Source organism: Lagenorhynchus albirostris, chromosome 4 (assembly GCF_949774975.1).
Source record: "Lagenorhynchus albirostris chromosome 4, mLagAlb1.1, whole genome shotgun sequence".
Taxonomy (NCBI): domain Eukaryota; kingdom Metazoa; phylum Chordata; class Mammalia; order Artiodactyla; family Delphinidae; genus Lagenorhynchus; species Lagenorhynchus albirostris.
This window is the reverse complement of record NC_083098.1, coordinates 47,374,614-47,397,714: the sequence shown is the minus strand read 5'-3', so window position 1 is coordinate 47,397,714 and position 23,101 is coordinate 47,374,614. Positions and strand designations below refer to the sequence as shown.

At 39.5% G+C, this 23,101-nt stretch overlaps 2 protein-coding genes across 4 annotated transcripts in view; one reads left to right on the top strand and one right to left on the bottom strand.

Annotated features, from left to right (window-relative positions):
- Positions 1–5,258, bottom strand: part of G3BP2 (G3BP stress granule assembly factor 2) — a 77,482-nt gene extending 72,224 nt beyond the window's left edge. The window contains exon 1 of one of the 2 annotated variants that reach the window (XM_060148006.1): positions 5,069–5,258. The gene's annotated coding sequence lies outside the window, so the exon portion shown is untranslated. The remainder of the gene's footprint in view (positions 1–5,068) is intronic. The other variant, XM_060148007.1, reaches the window with a different exon arrangement.
- Positions 5,259–5,421: 163 nt separating this feature from the next.
- USO1 (USO1 vesicle transport factor) overlaps positions 5,422–23,101 on the top strand; it is a 92,091-nt gene continuing 74,411 nt past the window's right edge. For both annotated transcript variants that reach the window (XM_060148005.1, XM_060148004.1), the window contains exon 1: positions 5,422–5,671. In XM_060148005.1, the coding sequence (XP_060003988.1) occupies positions 5,606–5,671 (66 nt within the window). In that variant the 5' untranslated portion in view covers positions 5,422–5,605. The remainder of the gene's footprint in view (positions 5,672–23,101) is intronic.

Genomic DNA, 23,101 nt, shown 5'->3' with positions numbered 1-23,101 from the left:
ACTACTTGACTGTTCCAAGTGCTTGCCTTGGTCATGTTTCGCATCTCCTAAGAGAGGTGGCTGTCCAACATTTTAGCCTCTGAATCTTTTTGTTCAAATGACATAGGAAGTATAAACAAATGAAATCAATCAAATGGAGCAGGATGGGGGCCCAGAACCCTCTTTCTTGCACCCTCCTCTTCCAAGGAATTCCTAGGGCTTTAAAAAATATTTTTAAAGCGTTTCATGGAACACAATAAGAAAGGATGAGGAATACCTCTTCTTGTATGGAACCATTTCCAAGATATATTAAATGGGAAAAAGTAAGGTGTAAAACAGTGTGTACAATGTGCTACATTTATTTGTGTTATTAAAAGTGAGAGACTCCATATGCATATATGTATATCTGGAAGGATAAACAATAATTGTCTATATTAATTGCCTGGGTGGCCAAGGAATAGTAGGGAGACTTTTTGCTAAATACCCTTTTGTACTTTATATTTTAACCATATGAATGTATTACCTGTCTTAGAGAAGAAGAAGAAGGAGTCTACGATGATGACAATAACTGCATTAGTGTAACGAATTTCAAACGAAAGTAAGCTTGCCACTGGGAGGTTGAGATGATTCTCCCAATGGGATGCTATCTGATCCCAAAAATTTAAGTCCTTCCCCAGACGTTTGTCTTTACATATGACTAAGTGTTAATTACTAAGTTGGTTACTGAAAGCCAACAAAATATTCATAAACTAAAATTAGTTAATGCAATTTTCTGAGGACCCTGTTTCAGACTCTATTGAGGAAGTCTGGCTGCCATGCAATGCAGCAACACTGCAGAATTTCTGCTTCCATGCATACAAGCTGAAAGTGGGAATTTCCTCATTTGGGGAGTTCATTCATCCATTAAAGAGCTACTAAGTGCTGTCTATGCATCAGATACTGTGCTTAAGCACTGAAGATATAGCAATTTACAAAACGGCTAAAATCCCTACCCTTAAGGGTTTACATTCAGGTGATGGTGGGGAAATACAAAAACAAAATTTGTATTTGTACAAATACAAAAAACAAGATTCCATTAATGCTATGATGAACATTTCTTCACATTTTATGAAACCTAAAATTGGGATGTGTCTTTTGGTAGATGGCATCTTAGAGTCAAGAGTGTTTTTGGTTTTTTTTCTTTCCTTCTTTCTCTGAGGTGAACTTGATGGCATCTTAAGAGAATAAGGTATCAGACTGATAAGTGCTACAGAGGAAAATAAGCAGAGCAGAGGAAGGAGGAGTATGGGGAGGTTGCAACGTAAAACAGTCAGGAGAGACCCAAGTGGCCTTTGAGCAGACTTAAATAAGGTGAAGGGAGTGAGGCATTTCTCCATGTGGGTAGAGTAGCAAACAACCAAAACACAGGAAAAAACAAGCACAAAGGCCATGAGGGGAAATCAAATTTCAGGAACACAAGCAAGCCAGTGTTGCTAGACTAGAAGGAATAAAGCAGGAGGTAGGGTCAGAGAGACAACAGAGGGGCCAGATTACGCAGGGACTTGTAGACCACCTTTCTACTTAGTGCCTTGAGTCTAGAGAGGTCAGATAGCATAGTACACAAGAGCACAGGCTTTGGAGTTAGATTGCCACTTTATGTCCCAGCTGTGCCACTTCCTAGTGGTATGACATCAGGCAAGTTACTCTCTGTGCCTGCTTCATCATCTGAAAAATGGGGCTAATGACGCTATCCATAAGGTTGTTGTGAGGATTAAGTAAATCATTTTATGTGAAGTCCTTTGAATAGATAGTCTAGCAAAGATAGAGCACGAATGTTTTTGATACTGTTACTATTGATTGGTTATGAATTTCAATTGCTGTTTCATCATTATCACTTTATTTTGCTGTGTGTTGTTTGATTAATGAATAAAATTAATACATAATGTTATCAGAAATATTGTTGAACCCTGATTTTCCAGTAACTAGTCTTTAAAAACCTGTATGTGATATATTTCAAACACAAATTATCACCTCCACTCATCCTCCTAAGTAGGTATGGACAACATCCCACCCTATCACCACCACCCTCAATCAAAACATAATCTTGTGCAATGATATTTCATTGTTATTGTTGAGTTTGCCACTAGAAAGTAAGAAAGGATGGGGAAAGTGGGCCACTGAGGAGAGCGACTGAACTAGGGGATCGTAAGGAAGCAATTCTAAAAGTGGATTTCAAACCAATGAATTTTGTTAGTTGCTCTGTTGTCAGAAAAATAATTTTCATTTACCCAAGTTAAAATTTTGGATTATACGCATTTTAATGATTCATGACATTCTTACACTGAATATTTAGACTTAAGAAAGTGAGAAGTATAAGGGCGTAAGTCAGGCAGTCACAATTTTTTCATGTTTTCTCTTCCTTTATGGTGCTTGAACATCTGCCATGTAAAAGGAATTATGCTAGATCATTAAAGGGTACAAATAGGAACGAGACATGGTCTCTGACTTTTCTCTATAAAATCAGTGGAACTGGATTTGCATGTAATCTCCTTTCTCTTTTCAGTCCATTTCATGGCTGCTCCCCTTTCAGACGCCCGATTGGGGGAAAAATTAGGCACTGTACCCTCTCTGCCTCCTCTTTTTCCTGGAAGCATCAAGCGGCTCTACCCCTCCCCAGACACCAGGAGAGAGGCAAGACTGTGAGGTCAAGGGGAAATCTGGGGGCTCCACCCTCATTTCCTCTGTCCCAGACTGCCCACTTCTCCTGCCCATAGTCCTTCCTGGCCAGTGTAGGCTGTTAGGGAAGAAAACAGGTCAAGTGAAGGGAAAACTCATAGTACGCTGTTAGTGACTTACTACATTCAGCAAAATTTAAAACAAAGCAGGGCATTTTGAAAAGGGCGGTGTCTTAAAATAATTCTGCTAAGATGTCAAGGCACTGCTTTTTATTACCAAATAATACATGTGGTAGACATCCATGAGCCCCACTTGACCTCAGAGCTTTATCTCTGATAGTGGGGTAGAGTGGGGCACAGGGAGGAGGTGAGGAGAGGCTCAGGGAGGGGTAAGGCTTAGGGACTGGGTGAAGTTCTTCGCACACATTACCTGGTAATAAAAATGCTGAGCATTTATTGGTTACTTTTTTTAGGCTGCAATGAAATGCCCCCATGGAAAATGTCTGAAGCAAAACGTCAAGTGTCCAGTTTTAAAGCAGAGGACAATGCTTAGTGTACAGTATTTTGGGCAGTATGATCCCCACTGTTCTCCAAGTCACCCAGGCTTAAAATCTTGGCACTAGGAACATGCACCAGAGCCTTTGTGATATGTGTTATCTGCAATCCCACTTTACGGATGAAAAAAGGACCTTCTTCCTTAGCATTATATTCATATTTCCTTTAATGTTTTGTTCGTGTATCCATTAATATCACCTTTTATGGGACAATGCTAAGCCACAGAGATATAAAAATGAATAACATAGTTGTGCCCTTAACAGTCCGGTTCAACAGGCATTTATTGAGAGCTTCCCGCATATCAACAACTGCAAAGTGCTAGCATATACATACGTATCTGGATTTCAGGAAGAGCTTTCAGAAGATGCCAGAGTTAAGTCTTAAGGAACTATGGGGCTTCCCTGGTGGCGCAGTGGTTAAGAATCCGCCTGCCAATGCAGGGGACACGGGTTCAAGCCCTGGTCTGGGAAGATCCCACATGCTGTGGAGCAACTAAGCCCATGCGCCACAACTACTGAACCTGTGCTCTAGAGCCCGTGAGCCACATCTACTGAGCCCACGCACCACAACTACTGAAGCCCACAAGCCTAGAGCCCATGCTCTGCAACAAGAGAAGCCACCGCAATGAGAAGCCCGCGCACCGCAACTAAGAGTAGCCCCCACTCGCGGCATCTGGAGGAAGCCTGTGAGCAGCAACAAAGACCCAACACAGCCAAAAATAAATAAAAATAAATTAAAAAAAAAAAGTCTTAAGGAACTAGCAGGAGTTTCCTTGATGAAGTGGAGGGAGGGGAAGGGCATATCCAGGCATATATCCAGAGTATGTGAGGGAGACAGGAGCTAGAAAGACAGGCAAGAGCCAGAACATAATAGGCCTGTACACCAAGCTAAGGAGTTTGGATTTTATTATGGAGAGAATGGGCAACCACTGGAGGACTTTCAGAAGAAGATCAACACAGACAGATGTTTTGTTATTGTTAGGCTCACCCAAGGGTGGACTGCAGATGACTGGAAGGAAGCCAGGGCGTGAATGCAGACAAACTAGTTAGGAAGCTATTGCCGTAATCTTGGTGAAAAATGACAACATAAACTATGTCAGAAGCAGAGAGCATGGAGAGCAGAGACCTATTTGAGCAATATTCTATAAATAGACATGACAGGATTGACTACTGAACACATGGGGGTGCAATCCAGAGTTTCAGATTCCTCCCAGCTTCCTCCTTCTAGCTTAGGCAATTATTTGGCTAATGGTACCAAAGAGCGTGTCAGGGCACACAGAAAAAGCACATTGATTTTGTTTTCTTTAAGGGAGGCCGGGGAATCTGAGACCTGTGGGGCATCCAAGTGGAGACGTGTATTAATCAGTTAGCTAACTAGACCCTGCGCTTTTTAGGTTCAAGATATTTATTTACAAGACTACTCCATAAGCGTGTGTACCTGGCACTCTCATTTCGAAAGAAGCAAGGCATACCGATTTGAAAAATGCCATTTTTCATGCTAAAATAAAAACCACACCGAAAATGTAGGGGTTTAGAGTTAATAACAAAACGTCATGCTACTAGCTGCCGAACTGACACGGCAGATCAATGTATTTTCTCTAGTAAGTTAAATGCAGGGTTCGAGTGGTTTCCTCCCCACACCACAGGAAAATAGCGGTGTACCTGGTATTTAGATCCAGGAATTCCTTTTTGCAGGTTGGAAGAGCAAGAGCTGAGAAATGCGCCCTCCTGTGGCAGTGGAATGAGGGGGCTCTAGCAACCTTTTTACCACCAAACAAAGCCCTGTAAAGAAATGCAATTTGCGGGGACAAGAAGGCCACAACGCCGGTACTGCTACACCGCGAAACCAAAAGAACCCTTCCAGGGGCCGGGAACCCTTACCTGTCACGTCGGCCGAAGGAAAATTTCACTTTCGACTCAACAAAATACGACCCCAGATTTGACAGCTTGCACTACGTCCGGCGACAATTAAACACCCTGCAAGCCAAAATGCGTACACTATCCGGATCCTCTCCAGCTGGCAGGGCAGGACTCGGACCAAGTGGGTGGTTGGGATCAGCCCGAGCGACCAGCGCAGGGCTGGGGTAGGAGGCGTGTCCTTGCGGAGGGAGGCGGGGCCTGCGCAGTGGGCGGGGCTTGGGCGGACCCAGGCTACCGGCCTCCTCTCGCCTGCTTTCCCCCTTGCCTTCGCCCTTCGAGCAGCCACGTAATGCCACGTCCCCGCGCATGCGCATTTCGACAGGTGGTGGAGGCTGTTTCCGGGCTTAGGGGGCTGGAGCTGCTGCCGAGTAAGAGGCGGTGTTGGCGGCGGCCGGAGAGCGCTGAGTGCGGGCTTGGGGGGCCAGGCCCTGCGGAGGACAGGGGAAGTTATCTTTTTTTTCCCGACGGGGCCGGTGGAGCCGGTGGCTGAGCGGCAAGATGAATTTCCTCCGCGGGGTTATGGGGGGTCAGAGTGCCGGACCCCAGCACACAGAAGCTGAGACGGTGAGAGGAGCGGCGGGTCCGGGACTTGGGAAGGGTCCGGGCAGGAACTGGGACGGAGGACTCGGGGGCCCGGAGGTCACCTCCCGCGCGTCACTGGGCCGGGACTCCAAACGCCTCCTCCCCCTTTGCCCCCGTGCCTTCCTTCGTCTCCTGAAACCCCCGAGTTATTTCCTCACGCCCCCAGCGAAACCCCCAGCGCGGCGGCTCGGCCCTGCTGACAACAGCTCCGCAGGCCGCTTGGTGGTGGTCCGCGGGTGGTGCCGCCCGGGAAGTCATCGATCCGGGGCAGCGGTGGCCCGACCTGTCTCCCACGCCCCTCGGGGCCGCGGGCCTGTCCCTCCCGTTTCGCCAGTGTCTACACTGGCGGTGAGGAAAGTCCAGCTCCCTCCCTCGCGGTCTGGAATGGGGCTTTGGGGAAGACAGCAAGAAGGTTTAAAACCCAGCTGTTGACCAGAGCAGTTGGCTAAGAATAATACGATAGTTTGGGCACGAAGCTGCCTGCCCCTGTCCCTTCAATTGGAGACAGGTCGTTATGCCAGGTGTTATTAGTTCGGACCCCGTTTTTCAGTCTTACCCAACTATTTGGGAAATACTCCCTCGGACGTTGTAGGGATCTTTCGCGCTCAAACTGCTTTGGAAACACATTTCCCTTCCATTCACCCCATTCAGAAGTCTGAACTCGTGGTAACAGGATTTGCAGCGTCACTTTAAAAAAATTGTTAGCTACTACAAACAGTATTTGATAAGTTGGTTCGATTTTAGGTTTAGGATAAACTTTCTTCGAAGTTTGGTTGTCTATTAGAAATGAGTGTATATGACTTTTTTTAAACTAAGCTTTTAATTTGAGAGTAATTTTAGATCTACAAGAAAGTGACAAGCTACGACCTTTTGGGGGGGCTGCGTTGGGTCTTCGTTGCTGCGCGCGGGCTTTCTCTAGCTGCAGCGAGCGGGGTCTACTCTTCGTTGCGGTGCACGGGCTTCTCGTTGCGGTGGCTTCTCGTTGCAGAGCACGGGCTGTAGGTGCGCGGGCTTCAGTAGTTGTGGGACACGGCCTCAGTAGTTGTGGCGCATGGGCTCTAGAGCGCAGGCTCAGTAGTTGTGGTGCAAGGGCTTAGCTGCTCTGCGGCATGTGGGATCTCCCCGGACCAGGGCTCGAACCCGTGTCCCCTGCATTGGCAGGCGGATTCTTAACCACTGCGCCACCAGGGAAGTCCAGAGTATGGCATTTTAAAGGTAAACTTTGGGTAGTATTTGTAGACATTACTGGGTTGTCGATGAACATAGATCCCATGTTCTGTGTTACTGGAATCCTGAAGGGTAAATAATAGCTTTCATTTGTCAAGCCCTTACCTTGTGCTGGGTACTGTGCTCTTTATAGTTCACATTCTCCTTAGATCCCTAACCACCCTGAAAGATGGGTGATAGTATCCTCACTTTACAAATGAAGAAATGAGGCTTAGAGAGGTGAAGTTACCTGACCTAGGTCACATTGCTAGTAATGGAGCAGGGATTCAACCAAAGTTTGCCTTACATCAAAGCCTAGGCTTTATTGCTGCTGCCCCGTATTTTAATACTTATCTGGGAATTTTGGAAACTTATATAATTATTACAACTAACCTCACAAAATCTGAGTTAGAACTGTTTAAAGCAGAAGCTGAAGGCTGGTGAATCTATCTTCCTTCATTTGAAAATCAGGAGATTTCACATGCAGACACACAAACCGATATTTGGCTTCTCTTGTCCATTCCCACCGTGGCTTCAAGGCAGCTGAGTTGCGCTCTTAGAAGACCACGCTCTCTCCAGGTTACCATAGTCACACAGCCCACCCCTTCAGCTTTTGTTTGTGTATATTATCTGCCTGATATTTTTCTTTGAGGCACCAAGTTTTATAGTGTGGTTTATTAGAGCTTGCTTTGGAGTTAGACCTTGATTTGAATCCTTGCCTTCCACCCCTAATTGGATTGAACAGGCAAGAGATGGCTAAAACCTTATGAGTAAAATGAGGAAAATGCCTACTCTGATGGGTGTAGTGAAGATTAAGTGAAATAAGGAATAGAAAGAGCCTAAGACTTAGTATGTGCTTAATAAAGGCTAATTTTTATTACATGTGTTTAGGGAAAGAATACTCTTTTTGTTATAGTTAGTCTTGGCACAATGACTTCTGTAGAAAAGGTGATGTACATTTAACTGGGTATAGGATTTTAAAGCTGAAAGGCCCTTTGCAGATCATCCAGGTGGAACCCCCTTATTTTACAAGTTAGGAAACTGAGGCACAGGGCACTAAAGCAACTTGCGCAGTATGGCAGAGCTGAGACTAGAACTTTGATCTTGCCATAGTGAATGGAACAACATAGCTTTTATATCATGATTTCAAAGTGAAACTTGAGTATCAGATGTGTATCTTGTATATATAAACTGAAAGGAAAGTTGGGGGGGTCCTTGTTCTTGCCTAACTTTGAACGTGTATACTCAAAATTGGAGAACTAATATGTCTTCTGATGAGAATTAATAGTTTATTCTGAGTTACAGTATGAATAAAATTTATTTCACCATCTCATTCCATCAGGAAGAATAATTGGTATAAGGGGTCATGGGTCACTAATTTAGAAGTATTTATAGAGCATCAATAGAGTGTGTTGGTACAATATTAGATCTTTTCATTGGTGATTTGAAGTGACCTGGATATTCCAGATGCCAGAGCTTAGAATATCTAACTTCTGCATTATCAGCTAGTATTTTGTAGGTTTGTCCATTCCTGCAAAATTAAATTATTTTCATTGTGGTTTTCCATCTTTTTTGCTATTCTCATCTCTTTCCAGTGGAAAGCCTCTTTTCATTGTCTAAATTCTACTTCTCGTTTAAATCCATCATCGATCCGTTCCCTGATTTGCACCCCTTACTTCTTTCCCCCACCAAACTGCATAGAATCTTTCCCCTCTGAGCAATCTTCACAATTTAAGTAGATTGTGCATTTCTTAGGCTCTTTACCATTTTCTACCCTTTAAATCTGTGCCGTCTCTTCTGGACTCTTAAGTGTCTTTTGGGCAGTGTTCATATATATTTTATTTTTATTTTTAATTAATTAATTAATATTTGCGTTGGGTCTTCGTTGCTGCGTACGGGCTTCCTCTAGTTGTGGTGAGCAGGCGTTACTCTTCGTTGTGGTGCGCGGGCTTCTCATTGCGGTGGCTCCTCTTGCTGTGGAGCACGGGCTCTAGGCCCATGGGCTTCAGTAGCTGTGGCACGCGGGCTCAGTAGTTGTGGCACACGGACTTAGTTGCTCCGCAGAATGTGGGATCTTCCCGGACCAGGGCTCGAACCCGTGTCCCCTGCACTGGCAAGCGAATTCTTAACCACTGTGCCACCAGAGAAGTCCCCGTAGATATTTTAATCTTTGTTTTTCCATAGTAATACTAAATAAATATCTGTTAAATGAATTAATTATGGTGTTATGAAAGAAACCACAGATCTGTAATCATAGCAGCTTACCAATTACTAGGTGCTGAAACAATACTTTCTAAAGACTGTAGGAATCAAAGTTCTGGAATGACTGAAATTCATTACGTCGAACTTTTTACTTAAAGGATTTTTCAGGTTTGCTGTGCTTTGACTGCTTTCCTGCTTTTTCTTAACTAACGTGCCTTCTAACTGTGTGAGTTGTATTATTGCTTGCATAGTGCCTAGCTTTTCATACTTAGTTAAGAGTAACTTTGGACTGGTATTAAGATATTCTTTAGAAACAAAATAGTAAATATTTGTGTTTGTATCATATGATAGTCAATAATTCTATAAAGTTTGGAATATTTTAAGTCTAGAATTTCATTCACATTAAACCTTTCCTGTTTTAGAGTCAAATACTTTTTTTTTTTTTGCGGTATGCGGGCCTCTCACTGTTGTGGCCTCTCCCGTTGCGGAGCACAGGCTTTGGACGCGCAGGCTCAGCGGCCATGGCTCACGGGCCCAGCCGCTCCGCGGCATGTGGAATCTTCCCGGACCGGGGCACGAACCCGTGTCCTCTGCATCGGCAGGCGGACTCTCAACCACTGCGCCACCAGGGAAGCCCTCAAATACTTTTTAATTTGATTTCTCTTTTTTACTTTAGTAGAGAAAGGCACTGATTTCTGATGATTGAAGCCTCCTTAGCCTTGGCATACTTTGCTAGGTCCAAATAAACACTAATTATAGTAAAAATCCTACCCATTCTTTTGAGTGCTCAGACGTGCTTAATTTCCCATCTACCTTCCAACTAATATCTTTTTTTAAAAGCGAGTTTCTTGGCAGATTCCAAGAAAAGTGTTAACTACATTTGGTGATAAATCGTGGAGAGGGGGGTTTCTCTTCTCAAATTGTGTCCCAAGGCATGAAAGTTGCAAAAGTCCAGAAAAGATATGCAGAATTACTCTACTGTTAAGGCATCTCTTTTTCGATCAGACTTTGGTCAGCTGGCTTAAAAAGCAAAAGAGCTAACAGTATGGACACAGCTGTAGTTTCTTTTAATAAAAATTGTTATTAAGGAATGTGCACTTAAATTTAGACATAGTTTTGGTTTAGTCAAGCACATTAGATACCACGTTACTATAAATGTGTAGCCTGAAACTCCTGTATCTGGATTCCTGTTTCATATTCTACATTAATAACCAGGTCAGTATAGTAACTGGTATGTGTTTTCCCTCTTAGCTCTCTTATAATAACAGTGTCAGAGAAAGCCTTAATAATGATTTGTGCTTTGATCACTTCTATACCCAATCAAAGATGTCTCTTATATTCTTTTTAAGTAGTGTCTATTGAAAACTACATGGCTTTTTTTTTTTTTTGGATAAATTTATTTATTTTTGGCTGCGTTGAGCCTTCGTTGCTGCGTGTGGACTTTCTCTAGCTGCAATGAGCGGGGGCTATTCTTCATTGCGCTATGCGGGCTTCTCTTGTCGCAGAGCACGGGCTCTAGGCGTGCGAGCTCAGTAGTTGTGGCTCACGGTCTCTAGAGCGCAGGCTCAGTAGTTGTGGCGCACAGGCCTAGTTGCTCCGTGGCATGTGGGATCTTCCTGGACCAGGGCTGGAACCCGTGTCCCCTGCATTGGCAGGTGGATTCTTAACCACTGCGCCACCAGGGAAGTCCCTACATGGCTCTTTTGAAGGTTTATTATGTATAGATTATTTGTATCATTTAAAATTTGCATACCAAACCATGTCCCAAAGAAAGTGAGTAGATCTACTTGAAAGGGTTCTGTTACTACAGAAGTGTGTACTGAGTGATGGTCAAAAACAAAACAAAAAACCTGATACTTATACAAGGTTTATTAAACAGGCACTGTGTTATGTTTTCAAATATTTTCAAGATGGAGATATAAAGTAAGTTGTGTTTGCCAAATATAATTGATGATATACATTTTTTCCTCCAGGAAACCTTGTAGGTCTAGTGTTCTGAGGAACACATGTTGGTTACTATTGTCCTAAATGATACATCTTTTTAAAGGAATGCTGCATTTTAGAAGTTCTTCATTATCATCAGTTTTATGGAGTTCATGAAGTGTTGCCCATTTGGCTGCCTAAAAGACAAAGTAATGCCTGATGCTTTATGGTTTGAGAAGTAATTGTAATCACGTCTGAATTATCTTTTAGGAGAGAATGTAAGAATTTCTTATATAAATTTGTTTCTCTTTTTATACATTTATCTCTTATTAATTATACTGTTCTGTTTTTTGTGTTGTAGATATCATAGAAAAGACATGCTTATATTTTTATACCTCAGGCAGAAATGCCATAAACATTCTTTGTATAAAAAGTTAGTCACCTTTAATTTGAAAACTTTGGTAGTGTTAGACTTTGAGATGCCAGCATTTGTTATTTGGTAGAGAAGTTTCATTATGATGCCTTGCTTAAAAGGGTGTGCTTTTGGAAAACATAGTTCATTTCTGAGAGAAAGCATGGAGAATAAATGCAGTATATTATGTCAGCTGACTTATTGGTAATTGTAATGGAAATATATTGTGTTAGGTTTATGGATTTAATTGCAGAGAGACTGTGTTTGACTGTAATGTTCCTACTTTTTTTTTTTTTTTTTAGATAGTAATAATTTAGGTCATTTGAAGATAAGTCTGACTTTTGCTTTTTTTTCTTTTTGGAAAATCTTCTCAGTAGTAGAGTTTGAGTTAAACCAAATTTCTAGCTCTTTTTTGTATTTGAAAACAGTAATTTTTTTATTCCATTAAAACAATATAAATGAATTGACTGTTGATTAGCATGAATTATTTTAGTCCTATAGTCATGGTTGGGGAAGTTCTCTCCAAAAAAGTTATAACTATGTTTCAAGCTTCATGAAGGCAAAGTTATATCAAATAAGTTGGTATTAGGTGCTTGATAAATATTTGTTGAATAAATGATTGAACGGTTGAATTCAATTTTTTTAAATTGACATTCCTTTCATTTTTGCATGTCAGTTAAATAGTTACTGAATAGTAAAAAAAATATGGATTTCTATTAGGAATTGTGAGAAAATATTGCAAACTACATTATGTCGGTGTCTTTTAAATGTGGCTCACCAACCTAGTTTTATGCCATCTTCTTTTTTACCCCTTTTACTTCTCAGAGGTTTTTTAGTTTCACATTCCTCATCTCAGGTTTTTCTTTCCTAGTCACTCCTATTCCCATTGCTTCTTTTTTGGCCTCCTTTGTGTATTACTGAATAAAAATAAATGACACTATTAGTAAGCAAAACAAACAAACATTAAATTTGGATTATAAGGTTATAATTCTGATTATGCCCAATTTATCAGTTATTAATGGAATTTTTTGTTCTTTTCATATTTTTCTTAATAAGTGGAATTGTGAACCTCACATGGCAATTACTGAAAACAAGAGTCCTGAAACATAGTCACCTGCATGAGGTTATACATATTAGTTTACTAATTAGCTTTTTATTTTATTACACAAAATGGCAAACAATACTAGTAAGGTTTAAGTCTTCTTTGACTACCATCTCCAATTTCAGTTCTCTTTCCTGAAATAACCACTATTCTTAGTTTGGTATAAATCTTTCCAGACCTTTATGAATAATCATACAGTATAGAATTATATATTTGTATGAGCATATTTATCTCTCTTTTTCACAAATGATACACTGTTTATGGTGTTTTACAGCTTATCTTTTTCATTGATGGATATGTCTTAGAGATCTTTGCATGTTAAAACATACAGCTACTTTATTAGAAATTATTTAAAATATCAGATTTTTAGTTGCTTCTCTTAATTACACTATATCCTCTTCTAATAGACTATAAAAGCATCTTGATAACAGGATCCATATCTAATTCATCATTGCATTTATCTCTGATTAACTCTAATACCTAGTTAGCATAGTATGAATTAGTTGAAATACTGCTGTCTCTTAAGTTTTCCTTCTTATCACCCCTTTCTGATCCTTTTAAATAAGATTAACTCTGAGTTAAATTTTACTCATACATATTTTTTCTCTTTAGAACTGTTTTTTGTTAATATATAGTATTCTGTTGTTTAATGCAAGAATCACAAACTCAAATCCCAACAGTGTCAGTTGGGTAACATCATTGTTCAGTGAAGCAGGTCGGGTTAGAGAAGAGATCAGAGGTCTGGGATGAAACTGGAGCCTGCATGTCCTGCCTTGAGAGGGTAGCTAGTGCTCAGCTTCAGCCAGTTGTTGCAGAGAGCCAATTTAATGGCTTTGAATCCCGTCGCACCACATACTAGTTCTGTGAACTTGGACAAGTCACTTACCCACTGTGCCTCTGTTTCCTTATCTCTAAAATGTGGATAGTAATAGTGCCTATCAATAGGATTTTGGTGAAGATTAAATAAATTTAAAAGTATAAAGAATTTTAGAACATAGCTGGCACATAGTAAGTGCTATACATGCCATATTTTAACAGTTCTGTAATGCACTTTAGCATTTAAACATCTCTGAAGTCAGGTTGCATCTTGTAATTATAATTGGTGGTATTTCTTTTTTCTTGGCAATACATTTAAAAAATGGTAGATCTTATAATCATTGGCTTCTCAAATTGTATGAAATACAGTGTTAGCTACCATTAGCTAACAGGCTGATGTTTTTCAAGAAAAGGTAGAGGGTTTCCTTGGTGGCGCAGTGGTTGAGAGTCCGCCTGCCGATGCAGGGGACACGGGTTTGTGCTCCCGTCCGGGAGGATCCCACATGCCGCAGAGCGGCTGGGCCCGTGAGCCATGGCCACTGAGCCTGCGCATCCGGAGCCTGTGTTCTGCAACAGGAGAGGCCACAACAGTGAGAGGCCCACGTACAGAAAAAAAAAAAAAAAAAAAAGAGAGAGAAAAAGAAAAGGTAGAAATCTGGAGTTTTATATGAAGTCTTTTGATTTTGAAATGTTGGCTTAAAAATTATTTTAAACACTGTATAGGCCAAATAGATTTTTTCAGAGGTTTATAGCAAATAACTACATTATTACTAAGTAGGTAAAATTGAGTATTTTTAACATATTCAAAGTTTTGAGTATTAAGTAGCCTTAAAATTTATCTAGTTTATTCTTCCATCTTGTAGATAACAAAACTGACTTAGAAAGCTTGTATTTAAGATACAGTCAATCCTTGTTATTCACTGATTCTATATTTGTGAATTCACCTACACGCTAAAATTTGTTTGTAACCCCAAAATTAATACACGCAACACTTTTACACTGATTTGTGGACAGATGCAGAGTAGCAAAAAATCAGAGTCACTGATGTGTGCATTCCCAACTGAGGTCAAACAAAAAGATATTCTGCCTTCTTGTTTCAACTCTTGTACTGTAAACAAGTGTCCTTTTCACAGTCTGTTTAGTGTCATGTGTTTTGCATTTCTGTGCTTTTTAAAAATTTTTGCTGTTAAAACTGGCCCCAAATGTAGTGCTGAACTGTTGTCTAGTGTTCCGAAGTATTGCATAAGAAAGCTGTGATGTGCCTTGTGAGGAAAATATGTGTGTTAGATAAGCTTACTAAGGCATGAGTAATAGCGCTGGTAGCTGTGAGTTCAGTGTTAATGAATCAAGGGTATATATTGAATAAGATGTCTTTAAACAGAAGCACACGTTAAACAAGGTTATGTATTGGATCCATTGATGAAAATGTTACCAGGGACTCACAGGAACCTAGCACTGTATTTCCTTTAGGCACAGCAGTTCAGTGTCTGCTAATTCAGTGTTCATGGTGACTATAGAGCATAACTATTATGAATAACAAGAACCAACAGTGTTCAGAAAGTAGATGAACAGTGAGTCAATCAGGTGGTATGTTAGAGCAGGTAATAGAATCAAAGCAAAGTCTAACATATTCGGGAAATTTCTTTAAATGTTTGTGTTATTGAAACAGTAGTTGAAAACATGCTTATTATATATAATTCAAATCAGTATATAGTCTAAAGTTGCCCCTTTCTTCCTCTTTTCACGATCTTATTTCCCATTACCAGGAGTAATCTCTAATGAAGTTTGTTGTACATCCTTCCAGAGTGTTTTCTTTGCATTTACCAATGTTTGTTAGACAAATGAGTTTCTTTATGAGTGAAATAGTTATATTCATAGCTATTTGATTTTTTAAAATTTTAACAGTAGGCATTAGAATTTTTCTATTTACTAATCAATGAACATAGTTGTTTTTTTTGAGAGTTTTTAAAAATGTTTGTAAGTTTCTTTGTTTCAAACAAATAGACAGAAGTATCTTTTCCTGTCGTTACCAGTATTCTATTCTGTAACCTTACATATCCTGACTGTACAGTTGACCTTTGAACAACACCAACGCTCTGCACAGTAGAAAATCCTCCTGTAATTTAATTTATAGTTGACTCTGTGTATCCACAGTTCCTCCATATCCTCATATCCTCGGATTCAACCAACCAAGGATCACATAGTACTGCAGTGTTTGCTACTGAAAAAAAAGTATAAGTGGACCTGCGCAGTTCATAACTGTTGCTCAAGGGTCATAACTGTTGTTCAAGGGTCAACTGTATTTATATCTCTGTTGATTCAGGCAGAAAATCTGGGAAGGTTACTTGTTTGAAGTCTACAGAATGGTCATCTGAAATGTGGCGCCTTGGTAGTATGCTGTGATAATGAGTACTTTGGTAAAAGGCGTAGGGACAAATATTTCTGATTTTTTACTAAAGTAGACTGGATTAATTTTTTCTGTATTACAACTCATTCTTTTGATCAATAATGGCAGCAAAATGTTAACTGAAAAGGAGCAGGATGGCATTGAAATCTGTGGGATTTAAACTTGTACTTCCTTTCTAACGCTCCCGTCATGTAGGTAAGGGTGTTGAGGACTAGGGCAAGAGTCTGTGACCTCAAAAAAATAGTAAATTTATAAATTTTGCTTTAAACTACTAAGTGGCCTCCTTGGTCGGATTCTGAGAGAGTGAGTGAGTTGCTAGCAACAAAAATCTCTCATCTCAGGATCCCATGTGGGACACTGAATAAACATATCCTTCAGCTCTAAAATACTGTCCTTTTTCCTTCTGATGGTAACATCCTCATTCACTCTGCTTCCCTACTTTTCCACTTGCTTCATTTTTGATACCAATTACCCACACGTCCGACTATATCCAAATCATTGCTTAACTTGGGACCTTCTGACCAGCTATGCTGTCCAAAGTACTACTTTCCACCCAGTCTCTGTCTTATTTCCCTAATCATTTCCCTCAGTGCACTTATTATTATCTGTATTTATCTTGTTTTTAATTTATTCTGTTGTCTCCTTGCTATTATAATTTCATTTGAGTAGGTACCTTCTGTAGTGATTCACTGCTGTTTCCCCAAAATAGAATTTTGCAGGGCCCAGCAAGATATTAAGCACTTTAATAGTATTTCTCAAACTGACTGTGGTGAAGAACCAGTTGGATTGTTTTTTTTCCCCCAATTTCCAATTCATCACAGACCAATACTTTTGTAAAATATAATAAAAATGAATTTATAGGAAAATGAAATGACAATACACACACACATACTCATGGACATACAATATACAAGCCCAATTTTTTTTTTTATTAAACAACCACAAAAGTATCCAGTTGTTATAGAAGTTTCTAATGCTTAGTCCCAGTTGCTTTCTTTTTTCTTTTCTTTTTTTTAAAAATTATTAATTAATTTATTTTTGGCTGCGTTGGGTCTTTGTTGCTGTGCATGGGCTTTCTCTAGTTGCAACTAGCGGGGGCTACTCTGTTGCCGTGCACGGGCTTCTCATTGCGGTCTCTTCTCTTGTTGCGGAACACGGGCTCTAGACGCTTGGCCTTCAGTAGGTGTGGCATGTGGACTCTAGAGCGCAGGCTCAGTAGTTGTGGCACACGGGCTTAGTTGCTCCATGGCATGTGGGATCTTCTCGGACCAGAGCTCGAACCCGTGTCCCCTGCATTGGCAGGCGGATTCTTAACCATTGTTCCACCAGGGAAGTCCTCTTTTTTCTTTTCTATTGAAGTATAATTGACTTATAATATTATAATAGTTTCAGGTGTACAACATAGTGGTTTGGTATTTTTGTACATTACAAAATGATCACCACTGTAAGTCTACTTACTATCTGTCACCATGCAAAGTTATTGCAATATTATTGACTATATTCCCTATGCTGTACATTACATCTGTATGACTTATTTTATAACTGAAAGTTTGTACCTCTTAATCTCCCTCACGTATTTTACTCATCCTTCACCCCCCAGCTTAGTCCAATTTCTGAACTTACCTTGTCACAAACCACTGCTCTCTGGTTGCACTGACCATGGCCCCGATGAGGGCAGCAGCACTCCAACATTTGTTGAATGAATGAATGAATGAATGAATCACCAACTTCAAGATTATGGCATGGAATTCTTCAGACGCTATTACTCCTTTGACTTTACCAAAACCAGAATATTCTGAGATATAGAAAAGTGATTGTGGATTCATATCAAACTTCAGCTAGCTTATTCAGTGATGCTTTTTGATTCTCTGATTCTTTTTTTTAAAAGACAAAAGAGACATTTGAATACATGCTTAAGGAAAAGCTGTAGAAGTGTATAAAATGAAAAGTGTAAGTGCTCCATGAATGGGCATTTAAGGTCCTTCTGTTTTGTTTCTTTTTCTATTACAGTGCTGCAGTGGTTGTTCTTGTAATTATGACTGTACATGTGCATATATTGCCTTACGACAAATTTCTAGAAGTTGAATTCCAAACAGCAGCTGTTTCAGACATTTTATTCTTTATTCTCAAGCCTCTTAAATTCATTTCTTTCAAATATTCTTTTGTCTTATCTATCTCTTCAGCCCTTCCCCATTGCCACCACCCTAATGCCCTTTTTTTTTACCTTATTTCTTGTCTGTTATAATGAGCTGACATAATTTTTCTGTAATCTCTTTCTGCTCCAGTTTCTCCTTATTATCTCAGCCAGATTAATTCTTTAAAAGTGAGTATATTAATTTCTGAAGTACTTATATATAGTGCTGACTTTTTCATAAATACTTGGTAGCTTCTGATTATAGCTTTCCCAGAGTAAAGCTCCAACTCCCTTAGAACAAGGGACTACCCTGGCTGGGCAGTTAAGTCCAAGGCTTATGAGGGTCCTTACTGGTCTGTAGTGAAAGTGGAAGCTATTCACAGGAACTACATTACAGTGTTCCCCTATTTACAAAAAGAAAAAAAATCTTGCAGTCCCTGTAGTTTGCAACAGGTGCTCAGGCTCCCATTTCTCTGCATAAGAGGCAATGTAGGATAGTAGAAAGTGTGTGGGCTTTGAAGTGAGACATCTGTAGCTCAGTTAGAATCTGGACTGTACCACCAAACTGGCAGGGTATTTTGGGGTGCATTGCTTTATCCCTGAACCTTAGTTTCCTCTCCTGTAAAACGAGTTTATTAGTTTAGGTATTGGATCAGCTGCTATAACAGAGGTCTAACCAAGATAAAAAAAGTTTGTGTCTTTGTCCAATAAAAGTCCAATTAGAAGGCAATCCCTAGGATAGATTAGTTATGTTCCTCAGGGTGGTCCAGGGGCCCAGGTGCTGCTCTTTATCTTGTTCTGCCATCAGCTAGGATGGTGCCCTTGTTTGAATTGTTGCAGGTGCTTCATTACCTGCAGGTTCAAGTTCCAGGCTAAGGGAAGAAGAAAGAGGAATGAAGAACAAATAGCTTCCTTTTAAGGACATGACTTGGAAGGTACAAAGAACTCATTGACCAGAGTGTAGTCACTTTCTATGCCCAGGTGTAAGGAAAGCTCAGAAAGTAGTGTAGGTGGACAACCTTTGTGCCCAGCTAAAGCACAGAGGGTTCTAATAGCTAAAAGAATGGTTAATGAAGCACAATCATACTGCATTGTGTTGGTTTTTTAAGTCAGGAATAAATGGAATAATGGTCTTTGAAATCTTCAGTTTCTGAAGAAAAATTAAGTGTACTTGTGCTACAACTGAAAAATATAGACCTGTGTTTGGCCTGAAACATGGCTGTCTTTGTAAGGTTTGGAACATATGTAATATTTTCCTTTCATTTGGTTTCCATTGTCTGTAAAAGGTTGCAACATAGCACTTTATTATGGAGAGATCACTTACTCAGAAACTTCAACTGTATGGAATATTATCAGGAGCTAATATGGCTTTCGCATAGCAAAAGTAGAAGTTGCGAAGTCCATATACTCAATCTTGATTTCAAGCCTGAGTAATTTGGGGTTTTAGACATATTACTATCTAGCCTAATTATCAGATTTCTCACTCAGCAGATTAAAATCTGCAAAATTTGAACTGTTAGAAACGTATATGATGGAAATGACAGCCAAAAGCCTGATAGGATAGAAAATTAATACAAAGGAGTCATAGAAGTTTGGTAATAATAAAGTTTGTTAAACATTTATTGAGCATTTATAGGTGCCAGGTACTCTGCAAAAACTTTTTTTTTTTTTTTTTTTTTGCAGTATGTGTGCTTCTCACTGTTGTGGCCTCTCCCGTTGCGGAGCACAGGCTCCGGACGCGCAGGCTCAGTGGCCATGGCTCACGGGCCTAGCCGCTCCGCGGCATGTGGGATCTTCCCAGACGGGGAAGTATCTGAAATAGCTTAATTATGGTTCTGGATAAATAAGTTGTTCTTATATTCATTTTTTACTCTTATTGGTTTGCAGTATGGTAATTGCCTTAAGTCACTAGAGAGAAAGTTCCGATTAAAATCCCCAATCGAGTGTGTCAATTATATCTCAATAAAACTGTAAGAAAAAAAAAGAAAAATAAATAAATAATATAATAAAATCCCCAATCAGGAAGAATACGTACTTGCCGCTAAAACCCAAGTTTAATAGATAAAAAGCATGTTTATAGTATTTTTTTTGGCCGCATCACGTGGCTTGCAGGATCTCAGTTCCCTGACCAGGGACTGAACCCAGGCCACGTCAGTGAAAGCCCAGAATCCCAACCACTAGGCCACCAGGGAACTCTCAGCATGTTTATAGTCTTAAAAATAGTCTTGATACATATTTACCCAAACTCAGGAATGAATGGATTTTATTTCTATAATTGTAAATACTACACTTTAAAATAGTGATTAATTTTTAAGTTTCATTTTGCAACCTTCTAAAAAACACTAGTGATTTGGTTATTAATCAGAGTTAATTGAAGCAGAAACATATAATTTGAAGTCATTAGAAATCTGTTTTTAGCTAACAGTTTAATCTTATATAATCCTTTCTCCCCCCCCCCCACATTATTTTAGATTGATCATCATTCCCAGAAATAAGAAGCATTTAAAATTATTGTAGGGAATTCCCTGGTGGTCCTGTGGTTAGGACTCAGCACTTTCACTGCCAGGGGCCCAGGTTCAATCCCTGGTCGGGGATCTAAGATCCCGCAAGCCACATGGCGTGGCCAAAAAAATAATAATAATAATAAAATAAAATTAATTTAAAAGGAAAGCTTTCATATTTTAGAAATTTCATTTGGTATATTATTTTAATAGAACAAGTATATATATGTATGTGCATAATATAAAAATTGTTCATAGATATATAAAATTTATAAACTCAAATTAGACCAATTTTCTTATTTGGACTATAAAATGCTATTTTCTACATTAAAATATGTATACACAATTATAAAATAAGAAATCATTTTCTATGCCTGGCATTCCTTCCTTATATTGTCTGGTGAACTACTCATCCTTTAATTCTTGATTCAAGAGTGTCATCCTCAATATACCATTCTTAAACAGTATCTGTCTTAGTTTATCTGGGCTGCTGTAACAAAAATACAATAGGTTTGTTGGTTTAAGAAACAAACACATTTCTCGTAGTTCTGGAGGCTGGGAAGTCCAAAATCAAGGTGCTGGCAGATTCTTTGTCTAGTGAGGGCCTGCTTCCTGGTTCATATACTGCCATCTTCTCCAGTGTCTTCATGTGGCAGAAGGCGTGAAGGAGCTCTTTGGGGTCTCTTATATAAGGGCACTAATCCCATTCATGAGGGCTCCACCCTCCCTCCCTAATCACCTTCCAAAGGCCCCTACCTCCTAATACCATCACACTGGGGGTTAGGATTTCAACACATGCATTTTGCAGGGAAGTAAACATAGCAGTTTCACTTTCAGATAGAATTCACTACTTTTTCTTTTGTGCACCTGCTTTATGAGCATATACTTATATAACTTTAATTTGTTAGTGTAGTTTATTTACACAACTGTCTTCCTGTCTAAGCTCTTTGTGGCCAGAGACCATATCTTATTTTGGTTAGCACAAGAACAAATACATACATGCTCAGTGTGTATTTATTGACTGAGTAATGACTGTGCATTCTAGTCTAAAAAAAAATGGACTTTATAGGTAGTAGGGAGCCATTGAGGATATTTTTATTATGTTAGTTTATTTTTATCAGTTAAGAGCAGATTTCATATTATTTTGATCAGCAGAGTAAAGATAGCATCTTTTAAAGATGAGTTCAGTCAGTCATGAAAATATCCTAGAAATTCCAATAAAACATAAACCAGTTCACTTTATTCCATTATTACTCTTTTCTGCTTATAAAGGTAATACTTGTTCATTATCAAAATTCAAACATCAGAAATAATGTAGAAAATGAACATTTCCAGCAACCCACTGAAAGACAGTATGGTACATAGTCTTAATTTTTTCTATACATGTTCACATAGTATTTTTTTTTCCTTTGAAAAATTATTTATTTCTATGTTCCTAACTTTCACTCTAGCAGTAGAATCCCATTAATATTTCTTTTTAAAATTTTTTATTAGAGTATAGTTGATTTAAAATGTTGCATTAGTTTCTGCTGTACAGCAGAGTTAATCAGTTATACATATACATATATCCACTCTTTTTAGATTCTTTTCCCATATAGGTCATTACAGAGCATTGAGAAGAGTTCCCTGTGCTATACAGTAGGTCCTTGTTATTTATTTTATATATAGTAGTGTGTATATGTCAATCCCAATCTCCCAATTTTTCCCTCTCCCATCTTTCCCACCCCCTGGTAACCATAAGTTTGTTTTCTACATCTGCGACTTTATTTCTGTTTTGTAAACAAGTTCATTTGTATCATTTTTTTAGATTGCACATATAAGCAATATCATATGATATTTGTCTTTCTCTGTCTGACTTACTTCACTCAGTATGACAATCTCTAGGTCCATCCATGCTGCTGCAAATGACATTATTTCATTCTTTTTTATGGCTGAATAATCTTCCACTATATATATATATATATATATATATATATATATATATATATGCCACATCTTCTTTATCCATTCCTCTGTTGATGGACATTTAGGTTGCTTCCATGTCTTGGCTATTGTAAATAGTGCTGTAGTGAACACTGGGGTGCATGTATCTTTTCAAATTATGGTTTTCTCTGGATATATGCCCAGGAGTGGGATTGCTGAGTCATATGGTAGCTCTATTTTTAGTTTTTGTTTGTTTGTTTGTTTGTTTTCTGTATGTGGGCCTCTCACTGTTGTGGCCTCTCCCGTTGCGGAGCACAGGCTCCGGACGCGCAGGCTCAGCGGCCATGGCTCACGGGCCCAGCCGCCCCGCAGCATGTGGGATCTTCCTGGACCGGGGCACGAACCCGTGTCCCCTGCATCGGCAGGCAGACTCTCAACCACTGCGCCACCAGGGAAGCCCTATTTTTAGTTTTTTAAGGAACTTCCATACTGTACTCCATAATGGTTGGACCAATTTACATTCCCAACAACAGTGTAGGAGGTTTCCCTTTTCTCCACACTCTCTCCAGCATTTATTGTTTGTAGATTTTTTGATGATGGCCATTCTGACTGGTGTCAGGTGATACCTCATTGTAGTTTTGATTTGCATTTCTCTAGTAATTAGTGATATTCAGCTTTTCATGTGCTTTTTGGGCATCTCGATGTCTTCTTTGGAGAAACGTCTGTTTAGATTTTCTGCCTATTTTGTGATTTGGGATTGTTTTGTTTTGTTTGCCGTTGAGCTGT